This window comes from Oncorhynchus tshawytscha, unplaced genomic scaffold (genome assembly GCF_018296145.1).
Source record: "Oncorhynchus tshawytscha isolate Ot180627B unplaced genomic scaffold, Otsh_v2.0 Un_contig_10316_pilon_pilon, whole genome shotgun sequence".
NCBI classification, from domain to species: domain Eukaryota; kingdom Metazoa; phylum Chordata; class Actinopteri; order Salmoniformes; family Salmonidae; genus Oncorhynchus; species Oncorhynchus tshawytscha.
The window spans coordinates 32,236-54,498 of record NW_024609065.1 but is presented as its reverse complement, the minus strand read 5'-3'; the positions used below and the strand labels follow the sequence as shown (position 1 = coordinate 54,498).

Genomic DNA, 22,263 nt, shown 5'->3' with positions numbered 1-22,263 from the left:
TCGAATAATAATAAGGCAGAACAGTTGAAACTGGAGCAGCAGCACAGTCAGGTGGAAGTTGAAACTAGAGCAGCAGCATGGCCAGGTGGACTGGGGACAGCAAGGAGTCATCATGTCAGGTAGTCCTGGGGCATGGTCCTAGGGCTCAGGTCCTGAAACTGGAACAGAAGAGGCCAGGTGGAATTAGGAACAGCACACTTAGATTCACACAGGTACCTGTATAGGACAGGGCTACTCAGATATAACAAACTGACCCCAGCCCCCGACACATAAACTGGCAATAATAAACAACAGTCAGGTGGAAGTTGAAACTAGAGCTGGACTGGGGACAGCATAAGGTAGTACTGGGGCTGAGACAGGAGGGCTCAGGTCCTCACTGGTGACTCATTGGTGACTCTAGAAGTTCAGAGCATTTGAATGGAACTGTCCACTTAGAGAAGCTTCACACAGGAACACCGTATAGGACAGGAGAACTCATTGGTGACTCTAGATATAGAACATCTGCATGGAACTTGATCCTGAACTCATTGGTGACTCTAGAAGCGCAGAGCCCCCCTGACACATAAACTACCCTGAACTCAAATGACTGGAAGCTCAGAGCATTTGAATGGAACTTGTCCCTACCCTGAACTCATTGGTGACTCTAGAAGCTCAGAGCATTTGAATGGAACTTGTCCCTACCCTGAACTCATTGGTGACTCTAGAAGCTCAGAACATCTGCATGGAACTTGTCCCTATCCTGAACTCATTGGTGACTCTAGAAGCTCAGAGCATTTGAATGGAACTTGTCCCTACCCTGAACTCATTGGTGACTAGAAGCTCAGAGCATTTGAATGGAACTTGTCCCTACCCTGAACTCATTGGTGACTCTAGAAGCTTAGAGCATCTGAATGGAACTTGTCCCTATCCTGAACTCATTGGTGACTCTAGAAGCTTAGAGTATCTGAATGGAACTTGTCGCTACCCTGAACTCATTGGTGACTCTAGAAGCTCAGAGCATTTGAATGGAACTTGTCCCTACCCCGAACTCATTGGTGACTCTAGAAGCTCAGAGCATTTGAATGGAACTTGTCCCTACCCTGAACTCATTGGTCACAGCGCTTCATGTCGACCAAATGTAGCCTTTTCCTAGCCTGGTCCCAGATCTATTTGTGCTGTCCAACTCCTTTGGTCATCAAGACGAGATCAGGCTAGCCTTTCCCTTCCTCAAAACACTCAAAGTATGGAATGTAGGAACAACATATTTAGGTTTAGAGCAGGTTGAATGGAACTTGTGACCAAACATTATAACAGAGCCTATTTACCATAGCAACACAGTGGGCCTGCTCCTACTTATCAGCCAAATGTAGTTTATACCGTATATTCAGTGCCTTGCAGAAGTATTCAGACCCCTTGGATTTCTTCACATTGTATGGTGTTACAACGTGGGATTAAAATGGATTTAATAATTTTTTTTTGTCATCAATCTACACAAAATACTCTTAAGGTCAAATTGGAAGATTTAAAAACTTTTTTTAATGAATAAATGTTTTTATAACTAAAATATAGTTGTTGAGTAAGTATTCAGCTCCCTGAGTCAACACCTGTTTGAATAACCTTTGGCATTGATTCCAGCTGTGAGTCTTTCTGGGTAAATCTCTAAGAGCTTTACACATCTGGACTGCACAATATTTGCACATTATTCTTTAAAAAAGGGTTAGGGTTAAGATGTTGGGGATCATGTCAAGATGTTGGGGATCATGGCTAGACAGCAATGTTCAAGTCTTGCCATGGATTCTTAAGCAGATTTAAGTCAAAACTGTAACTTGGCCACTCAGGAACCTTCACCGTCTCCTTTGTAAGCCACTCCTGTGTAGATTTGGCATTGTGTTGTAGGTTATTGTCCTGCTGAAAGTTTAATTCCTCTCTCAGTCTCTGGTGTAAAGCAGACTGAAGTAGTTTTTTTTCCCTCTAGGATTTTGCCTGTGCTTAGCTCCATCCCGGTTCTTTTTATCCTGAAAAACTCCACAGTATTTGCCAATGGCAAGCATACCCATACCATGATGCAGACACCACCAGGCTTAAAGACAAGGAAGCAGTTGTTAACCTCTATTATTTCACACAGTGAGTCCGTCACTTATTATGTGTTTTGTTAAACCACATTTTACTCCTGAACTAATATTATGTTTGCTTAAACAAAGTGGCTGAATACTTATGCAAACGATTCTATTTTAGTTATGAATTAATTTTTCTTCTGCTTTGACATTGCAGAGTATTTTGTGTAAATTATTGACAAAAAAAGGACGAATCCATTTGAATTCTAATTTGTAAAACAATAAAAAGTAAAATAATCCAAAGAGGTCTGAATACTTTTGCAAAACACTGTCGGTGCGTTCACCTGGTCTAGTGGTATAACTGGTTCTATACAGGTGTGTTCACCTGGTCTAGTGGTATAACTGGTTCTATACAGGTGTGTTCACCTGGTCTAATGGTATAACTGGTTCTATACAGGTGTGTTCACCTGGTCTAATGGTATAACTGGTTCTATACAGGTGTGTTCACCTGGTCTAGTGGTATAACTGGTTCTATACAGGTGAGTGTTCCCCTGGTCTAGTGGTATAACTGGTTCTATACAGGTCAGTGTTCACCTGGTCTAGTGGTATAACTGGTTCTATACAGGTGAGTTCACCTGGTCTAATGGTATAACTGGTTCTATACAGGTGTGTGTTCACCTGGTCTAGTGGTATAACTGGTTCTATACAGGTGTGTGTTCACCTGGTCTAATGGTATAACTGGTTCTATACAGGTGTGTGTTCACCTGGTCTAGTGGTATAACTGGTTCTATACAGGTGAGTGTTCACCTGGTCTAATGGTATAACTGGTTCTATACAGGTGTGTGTTCACCTGGTCTAATGGTATAACTGGTTCTATACAGGTGTGTGTTCACCTGGTCTAGTGGTATAACTGGTTCTATACAGGTGAGTGTTCACCTGGTCTAGCGGTATAACTGGTTCTATACAGGTGTCTTCACCTGGTCTAGTGGTATAACTGGTTCTATACAGGTGAGTGTTCCCCTGGTCTAGTGGTATAACTGGTTCTATACAGGTGAGTGTTCACCTGGTCTAGTGGTATAACTGGTTCTATACAGGTGAGTGTCCACCTGGTCTAATGGTATAACTGGTTCTATACAGGTGAGTGTTCCCCTGGTCTAGTGGTATAACTGGTTCTATACAGGTGTGTTCACCTGGTCTAATGGTATAACTGGTTCTATACAGGTGAGTGTTCACCTGGTCTAATGGTATAACTGGTTCTATACAGGTGTGTTCACCTGGTCTAGTGGTATAACTGGTTCTATACAGGTGTGTTCACCTGGTCTAATGGTATAACTGGTTCTATACAGGTGTGTTCACCTGGTCTAGTGGTATAACTGGTTCTATACAGGTGTGTTCACCTGGTCTAATGGTATAACTGGTTCTATACAGGTGAGTGTTCACCTGGTCTAATGGTATAACTGGTTCTATACAGGTGTGTTCACCTGGTCTAGTGGTATAACTGGTTCTATACAGGTGAGTTCACCTGGTCTAGTGGTATAACTGGTTCTATACAGGTGTGTTCACCTGGTCTAATGGTATAACTGGTTCTATACAGGTGAGTGTTCACCTGGTCTAGTGGTATAACTGGTTCTATACAGGTGTGTTCACCTGGTCTAGTGGTATAACTGGTTCTATACAGGTGAGTTCACCTGGTATAGTGGTATAACTGGTTCTATACAGGTGAGTTCACCTGGTCTAGTGGTATAACTGGTTCTATACAGGTCAGTGTTCACCTGATCTAATCGTATAACTGGTTCTATACAGGTGAGTTCACCTGGTCTAGTGGTATAACTGGTTCTATACAGGTCAGTGTTCACCTGGTCTAATGGTATAACTGGTTCTATACAGGTGAGTGTTCACCTGGTCTAATGGTATAACTGGTTCTATACAGGTGTGTTCACCTGGTCTAATGGTATAACTGGTTCTATACAGGTGTGTTCACCTGGTCTAGTAGTATAACTGGTTCTATACAGGTGTGTTCACCTGGTCTAGTGGTATAACTGGTTCTATACAGGTGTGTTCACCTGGTCTAATGGTATAACTGGTTCTATACAGGTGAGTGTTCCCCTGGTCTAATGGTATAACTGGTTCTATACAGGTGTGTTCACCTGGTCTAGTGGTATAACTGGTTCTATACAGGTGAGTGTTCCCCTGGTCTAATGGTATAACTGGTTCTATACAGGTGAGTGTTCCCCTGGTCTAGTGGTATAACTGGTTCTATACAGGTGAGTGTTCCCCTGGTCTAGTGGTATAACTGGTTCTATACAGGTGAGTGTTCCCCTGGTCTAATGGTATAACTGGTTCTATACAGGTGTGTTCACCTGGTCTAGTGGTATAACTGGTTCTATACAGGTGAGTGTTCCCCTGGTCTAATGGTATAACTGGTTCTATACAGGTGTGTGTTCACCTGGTCTAGTGGTATAACTGGTTCTATACAGGTGTGTTCACCTGGTCTAATGGTATAACTGGTTCTATACAGGTGTGTGTTCACCTGGTCTAGTGGTATAACTGGTTCTATACAGGTGAGTGTTCACCTGGTCTAGTGGTATAACTGGTTCTATACAGGTGAGTGTTCCCCTGGTCTAGTGGTATAACTGGTTCTATACAGGTGAGTGTTCCCCTGGTCTAGTGGTATAACTGGTTCTATACAGGTGAGTGTTCCCCTGGTCTAGTGGTATAACTGGTTCTATACAGGTGAGTTCACCTGGTCTAATGGTATAACTGGTTCTATACAGGTGAGTGTTCACCTGGTCTAGTGGTATAACTGGTTCTATACTGGTGTGTTCACCTGGTCTAGTGGTATAACTGGTTCTATACAGGTGTGTGTTCACCTGGTCTAATGGTATAACTGGTTCTATACAGGTGTGTGTTCACCTGGTCTAATGGTATAACTGGTTCTATACAGGTGTGTGTTCACCTGGTCTAGTGGTATAACTGGTTCTATACAGGTGTGTTCACCTGGTCTAATGGTATAACTGGTTCTATACAGGTGAGTGTCCACCTGGTCTAGTGGTATAACTGGTTCTATACAGGTGAGTGTTCACCTGGTCTAGTGGTATAACTGGTTCTATACAGGTGAGTGTTCACCTGGTCTAGTGGTATAACTGGTTCTATACAGGTGTGTTCACCTGGTCTAGTGGTATAACTGGTTCTATACAGGTGTGTTCACCTGGTCTAATGGTATAACTGGTTCTATACAGGTGAGTGTCCACCTGGTCTAGTGGTATAACTGGTTCTATACAGGTGTGTTCACCTGGTCTAATGGTATAACTGGTTCTATACAGGTGAGTGTCCACCTGGTCTAATGGTATAACTGGTTCTATACAGGTGTGTTCACCTGGTCTAATGGTATAACTGGTTCTATACAGGTGTGTTCACCTGGTCTAGTGGTATAACTGGTTCTATACAGGTGAGTGTTCACCTGGTCTAATGGTATAACTGGTTCTATACAGGTGTGTTCACCTGGTCTAATGGTATAACTGGTTCTATACAGGTGTGTGTTCACCTGGTCTAGTGGTATAACTGGTTCTATACAGGTGTGTTCACCTGGTCTAATGGTATAACTGGTTCTATACAGGTGTGTTCACCTGGTCTAGTGGTATAACTGGTTCTATACAGGTGTGTTCACCTGGTCTAATGGTATAACTGGTTCTATACAGGTGTGTTCACCTGGTCTAATGGTATAACTGGTTCTATACAGGTGTGTTCACCTGGTCTAGTGGTATAACTGGTTCTATACAGGTGAGTGTTCACCTGGTCTAGTGGTATAACTGGTTCTATACAGGTGAGTGTTCACCTGGTCTAGTGGTATTACTGGTTCTATACAGGTGAGTGTTCACCTGGTCTAGTAGTATAACTGGTTCTATACAGGTGTGTTCACCTGGTCTAATGGTATAACTGGTTCTATACAGGTGTGTTCACCTGGTCTAGTGGTATAACTGGTTCTATACAGGTGTGTGTTCACCTGGTCTAATGGTATAACTGGTTCTATACAGGTGAGTGTTCACCTGGTCTAATGGTATAACTGGTTCTATACAGGTGAGTGTTCCCCTGGTCTAGTGGTATAACTGGTTCTATACAGGTGAGTGTTCCCCTGGTCTAGTGGTATAACTGGTTCTATACAGGTGTGTTCACCTGGTCTAGTGGTATAACTGGTTCTATACAGGTGTGTTCACCTGGTCTAGTGGTATAACTGGTTCTATACAGGTGTGTTCACCTGGTCTAGTGGTATAACTGGTTCTATACAGGTGAGTGTTCACCTGGTCTAGTGGTATAACTGGTTCTATACAGGTGAGTGTTCACCTGGTCTAATGGTATAACTGGTTCTATACAGGTGTGTTCACCTGGTCTAATGGTATAACTGGTTCTATACAGGTGAGTGTTCACCTGGTCTAATGGTATAACTGGTTCTATACAGGTGAGTGTTCACCTGGTCTAGTGGTATAACTGGTTCTATACAGGTGTGTGTTCACCTGGTCTAGTGGTATAACTGGTTCTATACAGGTGAGTGTTCACCTGGTCTAATGGTATAACTGGTTCTATACAGGTGAGTGTTCACCTGGTCTAGTAGTATAACTGGTTCTATACAGGTGAGTGTTCCCCTGGTCTAGTGGTATAACTGGTTCTATACAGGTGAGTGTTCCCCTGGTCTAGTGGTATAACTGGTTCTATACAGGTGAGTGTTCACCTGGTCTAATGGTATAACTGGTTCTATACAGGTGAGTGTTCCCCTGGTCTAGTGGTATAACTGGTTCTATACAGGTGAGTGTCCACCTGGTCTAGTGGTATAACTGGTTCTATACAGGTGAGTGTTCACCTGGTCTAGTGGTATAACTGGTTCTATACAGGTGAGTGTTCACCTGGTCTAATGGTATAACTGGTTCTATACAGGTGAGTGTTCCCCTGGTCTAGTGGTATAACTGGTTCTATACAGGTGAGTGTTCACCTGGTCTAGTGGTATAACTGGTTCTATACAGGTGAGTGTCCACCTGGTCTAGTGGTATAACTGGTTCTATACAGGTGAGTGTTCACCTGGTCTAGTGGTATAACTGGTTCTATACAGGTGAGTGTCCACCTGGTCTAGTGGTATAACTGGTTCTATACAGGTGAGTGTCCACCTGGTCTAGTGGTATAACTGGTTCTATACAGGTGTGTGTTCACCTGGTCTAGTGGTATAACTGGTTCTATACAGGTGAGTGTTCCCCTGGTCTAGTGGTATAACTGGTTCTATACAGGTGAGTGTTCCCCTGGTCTAGTGGTATAACTGGTTCTATACAGGTGAGTGTTCCCCTGGTCTAGTGGTATAACTGGTTCTATACAGGTGAGTTCACCTGGTCTAATGGTATAACTGGTTCTATACAGGTGAGTGTTCACCTGGTCTAATGGTATAACTGGTTCTATACAGGTGAGTTCACCTGGTCTAATGGTATAACTGGTTCTATACAGGTGAGTGTTCCCCTGGTCTAGTGGTATAACTGGTTCTATACAGGTGTGTGTTCACCTGGTCTAGTGGTATAACTGGTTCTATACAGGTGAGTGTTCACCTGGTCTAGTGGTATAACTGGTTCTATACAGGTGTGTTCACCTGGTCTAGTGGTATAACTGGTTCTATACAGGTGAGTGTTCACCTGGTCTAGTGGTATAACTGGTTCTATACAGGTGTGTTCACCTGGTCTAATGGTATAACTGGTTCTATACAGGTGAGTGTTCACCTGGTCTAGTGGTATAACTGGTTCTATACAGGTGTGTTCACCTGGTCTAGTGGTATAACTGGTTCTATACAGGTGAGTGTTCACCTGGTCTAGTGGTATAACTGGTTCTATACAGGTGAGTGTTCACCTGGTCTAATGGTATAACTGGTTCTATACAGGTGTGTTCACCTGGTCTAGTGGTATAACTGGTTCTATACAGGTGAGTGTTCACCTGGTCTAATGGTATAACTGGTTCTATACAGGTGAGTGTTCACCTGGTCTAATGGTATAACTGGTTCTATACAGGTGAGTGTTCACCTGGTCTAGTGGTATAACTGGTTCTATACAGGTGAGTGTTCACCTGGTCTAGTGGTATAACTGGTTCTATACAGGTGAGTGTTCACCTGGTCTAATGGTATAACTGGTTCTATACAGGTGTGTTCACCTGGTCTAGTGGTATAACTGGTTCTATACAGGTGTGTTCACCTGGTCTAGTGGTATAACTGGTTCTATACAGGTGTGTTCACCTGGTCTAGTGGTATAACTGGTTCTATACAGGTGAGTGTCCACCTGGTCTAGTGGTATAACTGGTTCTATACAGGTGAGTGTCCACCTGGTCTAGTGGTATAACTGGTTCTATACAGGTGAGTGTTCACCTGGTCTAGTGGTATAACTGGTTCTATACAGGTGAGTGTCCACCTGGTCTAGTGGTATAACTGGTTCTATACAGGTGTGTTCACCTGGTCTAGTGGTATAACTGGTTCTATACAGGTGTGTTCACCTGGTCTAGTGGTATAACTGGTTCTATACAGGTGAGTGTTCACCTGGTCTAATGGTATAACTGGTTCTATACAGGTGTGTTCACCTGGTCTAGTGGTATAACTGGTTCTATACAGGTGAGTGTTCCCCTGGTCTAGTGGTATAACTGGTTCTATACAGGTGTGTTCACCTGGTCTAATGGTATAACTGGTTCTATACAGGTGTGTTCACCTGGTCTAGTGGTATAACTGGTTCTATACAGGTGTGTTCACCTGGTCTAATGGTATAACTGGTTCTATACAGGTGAGTGTTCCCCTGGTCTAGTGGTATAACTGGTTCTATGGTCAGGTGGTGTGTTCACCTGGTCTAATGGTATAACTGGTTCTATACAGGTGTGTTCACCTGGTCTAATGGTATAACTGGTTCTATACAGGTGGTGGTATAACTGGTTCTATACAGGTGTGTTCACCTGGTCTAATGTTAACTGGTTCTATACAGGTGTGTGTTCACCTGGTCTAATGGTATAACTGGTTCTATACAGGTGTGTTCACCTGGTCTAGTGGTATAACTGGTTCTATACAGGTGTGTTCACCTGGTCTAATGGTATAACTGGTTCTATACAGGTGAGTGTTCACCTGGTCTAGTGGTATAACTGGTTCTATACAGGTGTGTTCACCTGGTCTAATGGTATAACTGGTTCTATACAGGTGAGTGTTCCCCTGGTCTAGTGGTATAACTGGTTCTATACAGGTGTGTTCACCTGGTCTAGTAGTTTAACTGGTTCTATACAGGTGAGTGTTCACCTGGTCTAATGGTATAACTGGTTCTATACAGGTGAGTGTTGCCCTGGTCTAGTGGTATAACTGGTTCTATACAGGTGTGTTCACCTGGTCTAATGGTATAACTGGTTCTATACAGGTGAGTGTTCACCTGGTCTAATGGTATAACTGGTTCTATACAGGTGAGTGTTCACCTGGTCTAATGGTATAACTGGTTCTATACAGGTGTGTTCACCTGGTCTAATGGTATAACTGGTTCTATACAGGTGTGTTCACCTGGTCTAATGGTATAACTGGTTCTATACAGGTGAGTGTTGCCCTGGTCTAGTGGTATAACTGGTTCTATACAGGTGTGTTCACCTGGTCTAATGGTATAACTGGTTCTATACAGGTGTGTTCACCTGGTCTAGTGGTATAACTGGTTCTATACAGGTGAGTGTTCACCTGGTCTAATGGTATAACTGGTTCTACTGAGTTAGAGGAAGCAGACGTACCTACATGAAAATTTAAAACACTCCACTTTACAATTTAATCAAGAAATCAAAGCATATACAGTTGACGGTTGATTCACAGTTCACCGAATAGATGCGTAACTACTTTACATTCCACGTGACAATTTGTATTGCAACTTGCAGGTTTGTTAATAAATGAATGACTGAGGAAACAGAATATAGAGCCTAGTAAAATCTCTTCATTAGTATTTACACGATGTCTAATGGAACCCTCTTGGTGTTCAGACCAGTAGTGTTCTTCAGATTCCCTTTCCTGACATCTGATGTGGTCGTATTCTACTGTACACTTGTTCTGCCCACCAGCTAACTGGTTGAACATGTTTCCTGGTCCCAGAGGATCCCTCTGTTTGCTGGCATATCAAATCTCTGTCCCAAATGACCCATAGGTCTTTGGTCAAAAGAAGTGCACTATATAGGGAATAGGGACCCATTTGGGATGCGGGCCCTGGTCATAAGTGGTGCACTATATAGGGAATAGGGTCCCATTTGGGATGCGGGCTCTGGTCATAAGTAGTGCACTATATAGGGAATAGGGTCCCATTTGGGACACGGATTCTGATCATAAGTAGTGCACTATATAGGGAATAGGGACCCATTTGGGATGCGTGCCCTTGTCAAAAGTAGTGCACTATATAGGGAATAGGTTGCTATGTGATACATTTTCTCTGGTGAAGTCAATAGTGGAGAATAGTGTATTTTATTAAACTTTACTGTGACAACTATTCAAGTCTTTCTAGAAGGATCATGGCCAGTTTATTCAGTATACCAGCAAGCGAGGGGGATGGAAGTTTAAACTAAAGTAGAACGAAGTACTTTCCTAAGAAATGTGTTCTGCTTTTTTTACACCATCACAACCTTATGTAAATCCGTATGCCTGAATATTCAGAAAGGAATCATTCACTGAGCGAGCAACCCACAATTAAATATGATTCTTTGTTGTTTGTTTTACATTCAGTATAATAAACAGTATAAGAACAAAAACAGAATTAAGTCCAAAACAGCCAGTTCCAAAATGCTAAAAAACAAAATGGCACAGGTTATAATATAATATTATATCCAGGGGTTAAACTTAGACGGCGGGGGTTAATGTTTCACAATCACTGGAAGGATCTACAGCAGGGTTGACTCTCAGAGATGGAGGGCAAATCAGTTTTCAATTCATGGAGGTGAATCAATAAATATCCATTATCTTTTCTATGAGGATTTTATAAATAATTACAAGAAAATGTTACTGAATTGAGAACTGAATCGATCCCAAGTCACCCTGTGAGCCAAGCAGCTGATCACCTAAATCGATGGGCCGAGTCCCAAACCACACACTATTCCCTTCACGGTGCACTACGTTTATACAGGGCCCTGGTCAAAACGTAGTGCACTAAACTAGGGAATAGAAGGTCAGTTTTTCTTCATGGCGTCCAGCATGCGGAGGATGTGCAGGAAGAGGTTAACGATGTCCAGGTACAGGTTAATGGAGGCCAGGACGTGCTCCTCAGGGGACAGCTGGTGCATCAGGAGGTGGGTGTCGTAGATGATGAAGCCACAGAACAACAGAGCTCCCGCACCAGCAAACAACAGCTCCACTGTGTCGTTCTGGAAGAAGAGCTGGGGGGAGGAGGAGGAGGAGGAGAGAGAGGAGACTCAGATTAAACTGTGGATAGATGGATTGACTGACGGATGGATTAAGGATGTCTGAATGGACGGATGATAGATGGATTGACTGACGGATGGATTAAGGATGTCTGAATGGACGGATGATAGATGGATTGACTGACGGATGGATTAAGGATGTCTGAATGGACGGATGATAGATGGATGACTGACTGACAGATAGATTAAGGATGTCTGAATGGACGGATGATAGATGTATTGACTGACGGATGGATTAAGGATGTCTGAATGGACGGATGATAGATGGATGGATGGATTAAGGATGTCTGAATGGACGGATGATAGATGGATTGACTGACGGATGGATTAAGGATGTCTGAATGGACGGATGATAGATGGATTGACTGACGGATGGATTAAGGATGTCTGAATGGACGGATGATAGATGGATTGACTGACGGATGGATTAAGGATGTCTGAATGGACGGATGATAGATGGATGACTGACTGACAGATGGATTAAGGATGTCTGAATGGACGGATGATAGATGGATTGACTGACGGATGGATTAAGGATGTCTGAATGGACGGATGATAGATGGATTGACTGACAGATGGATTAAGGATGTCTGAATGGACGGATGATAGATGGATTGACTGACGGATGGATTAAGGATGTCTGAATGGACGGATGATAGATGGATTGACTGACGGATGGATTAAGGATGTCTGAATGGACGGATGATAGATGGATTGACTGACTGACAGATAGATTAAGGATGTCTGAATGGACGGATGATAGATGGATGACTGACTGACAAGGCGTTAATGAGGAATGACTACTTAACGGATTACATAATGGAAAATTAAGAGATAATGGATGTTGAAAAGAGTGGTAATGACCTACCTCTACCATAGTAACCACTACCAGAAACCACCTCTACTGTAGTAACCACTACCTGAAACCACCTCTACTGTAGTAACCACCTCTACTGTAGTAACCACCTCTACTGTAGTAACCACTACCTGAAACCACCTCTACTGTAGTCACCTCTACTGTAGTAACTACTACCTGAAACCACCTCTACTGTAGTTACCACGTCCTGAAACCACCTCTACTGTAGTAACCACCTCTACTGTAGTAACCACCTCTACTGTAGTAACCACTACCTGAAACCACCTCTACTGTAGTAACCACTAAACTGAAACTACCTCTACTGTAGTAACCACTACCTGAAACCACCTCTACTGTAGTAACCACTACCTGAAACCACCTCTACAGTAGTAACCACCTCTACTGTAGTAACCACTACCTGAAACCACCTCTACCGTAGTAACCACTACCTGAAACTACCTCTACTGTAGTAACCACTACCTGAAACTACCTCTACTGTAGTAACCACTACCTGAAACCACCTCTACTGTAGTAACCACTACCTGAAACCACCTCTACTGTAGTAACCACTACCTGAAACCAACTCTACTGTAGTAACCACCTCTACTGTAGTAACCACTACCTGAAACCACCTCTACTGTAGTAACCACCTCTACTGTAGTAACTAACTACCTGAAACCACCTCTACTGTAGTAACCACCTCTACTGTAGTAACCACTACCTGAAACCAACTCTACCAGAAACCACCTCTACTGTAGTAACCACTACCTGAAACCACCTCTACTGTAGTCACCTCTACTGTAGTAACTACTACCTGAAACCACCTCTACTGTAGTAACCACGTCCTGAAACCACCTCTACTGTAGTAACCACCTCTACTGTAGTAACCACTACCTGAAACCACCTCTACTGTAGTAACCACCTCTACTGTAGTAACCACCTCTACTGTAGTAACCACTACCTGAAACCACCTCTACTGTAGTAACCACTAACTGAAACCACCTCTACTGTAGTAACCACTACCTGAAACCACCTCTACTGTAGTAACCACTACCTGAAACCACCTCTACAGTAGTAACCACCTCTACTGTAGTAACCACTACCCACTACCTGAAACCACCTCTACCGTAGTAACCACTACCTGAAACTACCTCTACTGTAGTAACCACTACCTGAAACTACCTCTACTGTAGTAACCACTACCTGAAACCACCTCTACTGTAGTAACCACTACCTGAAACCACCTCTACTGTAGTAACCACTACCTGAAACCAACTCTACTGTAGTAACCACCTCTACTGTAGTAACCACCTCTACTGTAGTAACCACTACCTGAAACCACCTCTACTGTAGTAACCACTACCTGAAACCACCTCTTCTGTCGTAACCACCTCTACTGTAGTAACCACTACCTGAAACCACCTCTACCGTAGTAACCACTACCTGAAACCACCTCTACTGTGGTAACCACTACCTGAAACCACCTCTACTGTGGTAACCACTACCTGAAACCACCTCTACTGTAGTAACCACTACCTGAAACCACCTCTACTGTAGTAACCACTACCTGAAACCACCTCTACTGTAGTAACCACTACCTGAAACCACATCTACTGTAGTAACCACCTCTACTGTAGTAACCACTACCAGAAACCACCTCTACTGTAGTAACCACTACCTGAAACCACATCTACTGTAGTAACCACTACCTGAAACCACATCTACTGTAGTAACCACTACCTGAAACCACATCTACTGTAGTAACCACCTCTACTGTAGTAACCACTACCAGAAACCACCTCTACTGTAGTAACCACTACCTGAAACCACATCTACTGTAGTAACCACCTCTACTGTAGTAACCACTACCAGAAACCACCTCTACTGTAGTAACCACCTCTACCGTAGTAACCACTACCAGAAACCACCTCTACAGTAGTAACCACTACCTGAAACCACCTCTACCGTAGTAACCACTACCTGAAACCACCTCTACTGTAGTAACCACCTCTACTGTAGTAACCACTACCTGAAACTACCTCTACTGTAGTAACCACTACCTGAAACTACCTCTACTGTAGTAACCACTACCTGAAACCACCTCTACTGTAGTAACCACTACCTGAAACTACCTCTACTGTAGTAACCACTACCTGAAACCACCTCTACCGTAGTAACCACTACCTGAAACCACCTCTACTGTAGTAACCACCTCTACTGTAGTAACCACCTCTACTGTAGTAACCACCTCTACCTGAAACCACCTCTAGTAACCACTACCTGAAACTACCTCTACTGTAGTAACCACTACCTGAAACCACCTCTACCGTAGTAACCACTACCTGAAACCACCTCTACTGTGTAACCACTACCTGAAACCACCTCCACCGTAGTAACCACTACCTGAAACTACCTCTACTGTAGTAACCACTACCTGAAACTACCTCTACTGTAGTAACCACTACCTGAAACTACCTCTACTGTAGTAACCACTACCTGAAACCACCTCTACCGTAGTAAGCACTACCTGAAACCACAGTAGTAACCACCTCTACAGTAGTAACCACCTCTACTGTAGTAACCACTACCTGAAACCACCTCTACCGTAGTAACCACTACCTGAAACTACCTCTACTGTAGTAACCACTACCTGAAACCACCTCTACTGTAGTAACCACTACCTGAAACCACCTCTACTGTAGTAACCACTACCTGAAACCAACTCTACTGTAGTAACCACCTCTACTGTAGTAACCACTACCTGAAACCACCTCTACTGTAGTAACCACCTCTACTGTAGTAACCACTACCTGAAACCACCTCTACTGTAGTAACCACTACCTGAAACCACCTCTACTGTAGTAACCACCTCTACTGTAGTAACCAACTAACTACTGTAGTAACCACCTCTACTGTAGTAACTACTACCTGAAACCACCTCTACAGTAGTAACCACCTCTACTGTAGTAACCACCTCTACTGTAGTAACCACTACCTGAAACCACCTCTACTGTAGTCACCTCTACTGTAGTAACTACTACCTGAAACCACCTCTACTGTAGTTACCACGTCCTGAAACCACCTCTACTGTAGTAACCACGTCTACTGTAGTAACTACTACCTGAAACCACCTCTACTGTAGTAACCACCTCTACTGTAGTAACCACTACCTGAAACCAACTCTACCGTAGTAACCACTACCTGAAACCACCTCTACTGTAGTAACCACTACCTGAAACCACCTCTACTGTAGTAACCACTACCTGAAACCACCTCTACTGTGGTAACCACTACCTGTAGTAACCACCTCTACCTGAAACCACCTCTACTGTAGTAACCACTACCTGAAACCACCTCTACTGTAGTAACCACCTCTACTGTAGTAACCACTACCTGAAACCAACTCTACCGTAGTAACCACTACCTGAAACCACCTCTACTGTAGTAACCACTACCTGAAACCACCTCTACTGTAGTAACCACTACCTGAAACCACCTCTACTGTAGTAACCACTACCTGAAACCACATCTACTGTAGTAACCACCTCTACTGTAGTAACCACTACCAGAAACCACCTCTACTGTAGTAACCACTACCTGAAACCACCTCTACTGTAGTAACCACTACCTGAAACCACCTCTACTGTAGTAACCACCTCTACTGTAGTAACCACTACCTGAAACCACCTCTACTGTAGTAACCACCTCTACTGTAGTAACCACCTCTACTAGTAACCAACCACCTCTACTGTAGTAACCACCTCTACTGTAGTAACCACCTCTACTGTAGTAACAACCTCTACTGTAGTAACAACCTCTACTGTAGTAACCACCTCTACTGTAGAAACCACCTCTACTGTAGTAACCACCTCTACTGTAGTAACCACCTCTACTGTAGTAACCACTACCTGAAACTACCTCTACTGTAGTAACCACCTCTACTGTAGTAACCACCTCTACTGTAGTAACCACTACCTGAAGGAAATCAGAATTTTAACAGTAAACAGAAACTGTAAAAACTCACCTTCATGAAACCAGCGATGATCAGGATCCACAGGCCGGAGAACAGTCTGGAACACAGTGAAGATTCAGATTCTGTTCCTAGCGTTCAACCAGCAGGTACCCTAATACACTCTGTCTGTAGTTGACAACCATACAGTTGTGGGTGAAGCTTTATCAAGGAGGGGTGTTAGTGGCTCCTGTGGACGTTGCGCACTAACAAACCTGAGACCATGCTTGGTGTTTAGAAATAACCTCTAAAAACACATTGGTAATATATCTGTAGCAGCTATAATAAATAGGTAATATATCTGTAACAGCTATAATAAATAGGTAATATATCTGTAACAGCTATAATAAATAGGTAATATATCTGTAACAGCTATAATAAATAGGTAATATATCTGTAACAGCTATAATAAATAGGTAATATATCTGTAACAGCTATAATAAATAGGTAATATATCTGTAACAGCTATAATAAATAGGTAATATATCTGTAGCAGCTATAATAAATAGGTAATATATCTGTAACAGTGTAACAGCTATAATAAATAGGTAATATATCTGTAGCAGCTATAATAAATAGGTAATATATCTGTAACAGCTATAATAAATAGGTAATATATCTGTAACAGCTATAATAAATAGGTAATATATCTGTAGCAGCTATAATAGGTAATATATCTCTAACAGCTATAATAAATAGGTAATATATCTGTAACAGCTATAATAAATAGGTAATATATCTGTAACAGCTATAATAAATAGGTAATATATCTGTAACAGCTATAATAAATAGGTAATATATCTGTAACAGCTATAATAAATAGGTAATATATCTGTAACAGCTATAATAGGTAATATATCTGTAACAGTGTAGCAGCTATAATAAATAGGTCATATATCTGTAGCAGCTATAATAAATAGGTAATATATCTGTAGCAGCTATAATAGGTAATATATCTCTAACAGCTATAATAAATAGGTAATATATCTGTAGCAGCTATTATAGGTAATATATCTGTAGCAGCTATAATAGGTAATATATCTCTAACAGCTATAATAAATAGGTAATATATCTGTAACAGCTATAATAAATAGGTAATATATCTGTAACAGCTATAATAAATAGGTAATATATCTGTAACAGCTATAATAAATAGGTAATATATCTGTAACAGCTATAATAAATAGGTAATATATCTGTAACAGCTATAATAAATAGGTAATATATCTGTAACAGCTATAATAAATAGGTAATATATCTGTAACAGCTATAATAAATAGGTAATATATCTGTAACAGCTATAATAAATAGGTAATATATCTGTAACAGTGTAACAGCTATAATAAATATGTAATACATCTGTAGCAGTGAGCAGCTAACAGGTAGGTTTGCATCCAAAATAGAACCCTGACCCTATTCCCTACATAGTGCACTACTGTTGAAAAAGAGGGTGCTATTTTCAGACACAGCCAGGTGTATGAGAGGAGTTTAAGGCCTCTTACCCAGCTCCCAGTTTACTGAAGTCTCTCTTAGACTGGAAGGTGTAGGCAGTCAGCCCAAGGAACACAGCTGCTGTGAGGAAGAAGGCCTGGAGCACGATGGAATACTCATAGAAGGTCACTACAGAGACAACAACACAAACACATGCCTGGTTCACAATGTATAGGAGGGAACAAACAACGAGGACTGCGTCTGAAATTGAAACGTATTCCCTATAAAGGGCACTAATTAGTGCACCCTATTCCCTACAAAGGGCACTAATTAGTGCACCCTATTCCCTATAAAGGGCACTAATTAGTGCACCCTATTCCCTATAAAGGGCACTAATTAGTGCACCCTATTCCCTACAAAGGGCACTAATTAGTGCACCCTATTCCCTATAAAGGGCACTAATTAGTGCACCCTATTCCCTATAAAGGGCACTAATTAGTGCACCCTATTCCCTATAAAGGGCACTAATTAGTGCACCCTATTCCCTACAAAGGGCACTAATTAGTGCACCCTATTCCCTACAAAGGGCACTAATTAGTGCACCCTATTCCCTATAAAGGGCACTAATTAGTGCACCCTATTTCCTATAAAGGGCACTAATTAGTGCACCCTATTCCCTATAAAGGGCACTAATTAGTGCACCCTATTCCCTATAAAGGGCACTAATTAGTGCACCCTATTCCCTATAAAGGGCACTAATTAGTGCACCCTATTCCCTATAAAGGGCACTAATTAGTGCACCCTATTCCCTAGAAAGGGCACTAATTAGTGCACCCTATTCCCTAGAAAGGGCACTATTTAGTGCATCTTATTCCCTATATAGTGAATAGGATGCCATGTCGGATGCAGGCAGGGAGTGAAGCCTGTGGTGTTGCTATGGAAACACAGTAGCGGGTGGGGGTGTCGATATTTCCTGAGGGGAATAATAAACTATGAATAATCATATTACTAATGAGGTCACAGGTGTCTCACAGTAGATTAACTCATTGATTATTTATTGAGACGTGAATATAATTTATAATTTATATAAAAGCGGTGGATATTTTGAACTAAAAAGAATAGAAAACTTCTCAAAAGATGAATCAACATCAAGCAAAGGGCAGAACTCACCTGCGGTAGCAACAGAGACCGACTCCAACAGAGTCTGAAAGAGAGAAAGAAAACAATGTTAGCTCAAACAAACTCATTACATCGTGCACTACTTTTAACCAGGGCCACTATTCCCTATATAGTGCACTACTTTTAACCAGGGCCACTATTCCCTATATAGTGCACTACTTTTAACCAGGGCCACTATTCCCTATATAGTGCACTACTTTTAACCAGGGCCACTATTCCCTATATAGTGCACTACTTTTAACCAGGGCCACTATTCCCTATATAGTGCACTACTTTTAACCAGGGCCACTATTCCCTATATAGTGCACTACTTTTAACCAGGGCCACTATTCCCTATATAGTGCACTACTTTCGACCAGAACCCTATGGGTCCCGGTCAAAAGTAGTGCACTATATAGGGAATAGGGTGCCATTTGGGATACATTCTGTGCAAACCAGAACTTACGAATGCGGCAAGCAGGTACAGGTTAATGGGGTGTTGATGTCTGTAGAAGGCCAGGGCAATGATCAACACCAGGGAGCCAATGGCTGACACCAACACAACCGCTGGACTGGAGGGGGTACAGAACCAATGAGAGAGTCAGAACCAAGCCAACCAGGAAGCGTGTTGGGACAGATTATACTATTGCACATCTGGTTGGACTCTTGTCCCTTGCATACTCCATTGAAAGTCCCATGAGGAGTTGACAACGCGGCAGAAACAGACTGACACCCAGGCCGGAGAGATTAGTATAATAGGAATTTGATGTCATCGGGTAGCCAAAATACAAGTCTCCTTACAGTATATACATACATGCACAATGCTGGTGTATAGGGCTATTTGGGGGGTGGAGGATTGGCGTACATTCACCCCCCCCCCCCAAAAAAAAATTTATGTACGCCTATTTTAACAGGGTTTTTTGTGTTATTTTTTTCATTTTTCTGACGATGTTCATCCATTACCATTACAGCCTTACTGGAGGACGCGTTCAACTATCTGAATGTACTAATATCTTCATACCAATATCATTACCATTACAGCCTTACTGGAGGACGCGTTCAACTATCTGAATGTACTAATATCTATCATAACAATATCATTACCCACGTGGGTATCATTTACTAATATCTATCATACCAATATCATTACCCAGGTGGGTATCATTTACTAATATCTATCATACCAATATCATCACCCAGGTGGGTATCATTTACTAATATCTATCATACCAATATCATCACCCAGGTGGGTATCATTTACTAATATCTATCATACCAATATCATTACCCAGGTGGGTATCATTTACTAATATCTATCATACAATATCATTACCCAGGTGGGTATCATTTACTAATATCTATCATACCAATATCATTACCCAGGTGGGTATCATTTACTAATATCTATCATACCAATATCATTACCCAGGTGGGTATCATTTACTAATATATATCATACCAATATCATCACCCAGGTAATAATTTGTGTTATGTTCCAACAGGAATCTGATCCAAAAACTTTGTAAAGTACAAGGATGCCAAACAAACAACGCATACAAAGTATCATGATCAATTCCCCTAGCTAACTAGCTGCCGAATAGGCATCAACTCACCACGCAGCTTATTCTTAATGTTTGTCCGTAGGCTACCAGAGAGAGGACAGATATTTTGGGGGAATAAACGTGGCGAGTGAAAAACGTAATGAAATAGCCCACCCTCTCTACCCGGTATCTTATTCTGCCGCTATACAACTGTCTATGTGTTGTTTGTTGGCAACCTTGTTATTTAGGAAGTTTTTTTTGGAATAGATTCCTGTTGGAACGTTCCACAAATTAAACCCACCCTCATTAACCTTCTAACACAGTGTTTCCCAGATATGCCCATTGAATTACGCAGGCCTACGAATAGTTCACAATTTACCTTGAATGGACAAAGTCCTTGATGGTGTCACAGTACATGAAGAGAGCAGAGGTAGCCGTGGTCAGGATGATCTGAAGAGAAAGGATGGTGTATACCTTGCGCAGGAAATCTTTTCCGGGGAGAGAGAATAAATAGATAAGACAGCTAAGTAGGCTTATTGAAATCATGATTTATTTAGTTCAATTCTATAGCAGCAGATGTATTTGATTCTGTCATTTAGTTAGTTGCCACCACGATAAATGTCACATCGTTTATTTCATTTGGCAAGGCATGATCTAGATATATTGACAAGATTGCTAGTTAGCTTGCTAGTTAGCAACCATCATCAGCTAGACTAGCTAGGTAAATAGACTACAACGGGTCTTCTCTTACCCATCCGGATTTGCACACTCGCTGTCGCAACATTTGTTCCATAGTTGAAATCATCTTCAATTGAAGACCTAGGGTATTTTTCAGGTGTAGTCATCTTAATCCAGCTTTAATTCAGACTAAAATACTGACTTGATGTTTTCTGTTTTGGGGGCCCTTGCACAGCTGTTCCGGTTGACGTGCGTCAGTTCACTCCACTTCCGGCTTGGTTTGTAAACGTTCGTCATGTGACATGGCTCGTGATTTCTGTGAAACCTGCAATAGCGCAACACACCACTAACTGTTGATAAAGGGTCATTTTTTTTCCCAGGGAACTATTAAAGCGGTTGAGTAGACAATGCTCAACTTTATGCTAAAACTCAAAACAAAAACCCTAATTAAAAGAGGTATGTGTATTGTGGCCTAGGGTGGTCTAGTGGTCTATGCCGCACGTCTACGGTGTCGGCCAGGGTTCAAATCCTGCGTACTACCTGATATAAACTATCTTTCCCCACTGTCATCCTCCCTCTGTTCAATCAAATCTGAAAATAGCAAATAAATACACATATTTTTAAAGAGATACATGCATTGTAATATTGTATTAAGTAATGGTGTGTAACCATTCTAGCAACTTTTCACTCTAATTACTCATATATTTGTGGTCCCGAGTGGCGCAGCAGTCTTAATGCACTGCATCTCAATGTAAGAGGCGTCACAACAATCCCTGGTTCGAGGCTGTATCACATCCCATAGGGCTGCGCACAATTGACCCAGCGTCGTTCGGGTTTGGCCGGGGTAGGCCATCATTGTAAATAAGAATTTGTTCTTAACTGACTTGCCTAGTTAAATAAATACAAATACAATTAGATCAATGGAGACACAAAATATTGAAATGGCCAAACAACTATTCTATTCTATATTTTTTTATTCTCAAAATGTATGCAAAGGTGAAATAACATGATCAAATCCAATTTCAAATCAAATTTATTTATATAGCCCTTCGTACATCAGCTGATATCTCAAAGTGCTGTACAGAAACCCAGCCTAAAACCCCAAACAGCAAGAAATGCAGGTGTAGAAGC

The 22,263-nt window shown here is 41.9% G+C and overlaps 1 protein-coding gene across 1 annotated transcript; it reads right to left on the bottom strand.

Moving 5' to 3' along the window:
* Window positions 1-9,801: 9,801 nt before the first annotated feature.
* Window positions 9,802-21,444, bottom strand: tmbim4 (transmembrane BAX inhibitor motif containing 4). Its single transcript, XM_042314097.1, has 7 exons — window positions 21,206-21,444; window positions 20,834-20,942; window positions 19,380-19,485; window positions 18,926-18,959; window positions 17,827-17,944; window positions 16,340-16,385; window positions 9,802-11,414 (listed from the first exon to the last, which is right to left on the bottom strand). Exons 1-7 carry the CDS (start codon window positions 21,297-21,299, stop codon window positions 11,208-11,210), a joined length of 714 nt encoding a protein of 237 aa, XP_042170031.1. The 5' UTR covers window positions 21,300-21,444; the 3' UTR covers window positions 9,802-11,207.
* Window positions 21,445-22,263: the final 819 nt, after the last annotated feature.

Bases quoted from the DNA above. Each gene is read 5' to 3' on its own strand.
- tmbim4 (XM_042314097.1), bottom strand. From the start codon at position 21,299: ATGACTACACCTGAAAAATACCCTAGGTCTTCAATTGAAGATGATTTC. The intron at 19,486-20,833 runs GTAAATTGTGAA...TACCCCCTCCAG, and splicing joins AAGGACTTTGTCCATTCAAG to TCCAGCGGTTGTGTTGGTGT. The intron at 11,415-16,339 runs GTGAGTTTTTAC...TCCTCCCCCCAG, and splicing joins TCATCGCTGGTTTCATGAAG to CTCTTCTTCCAGAACGACAC.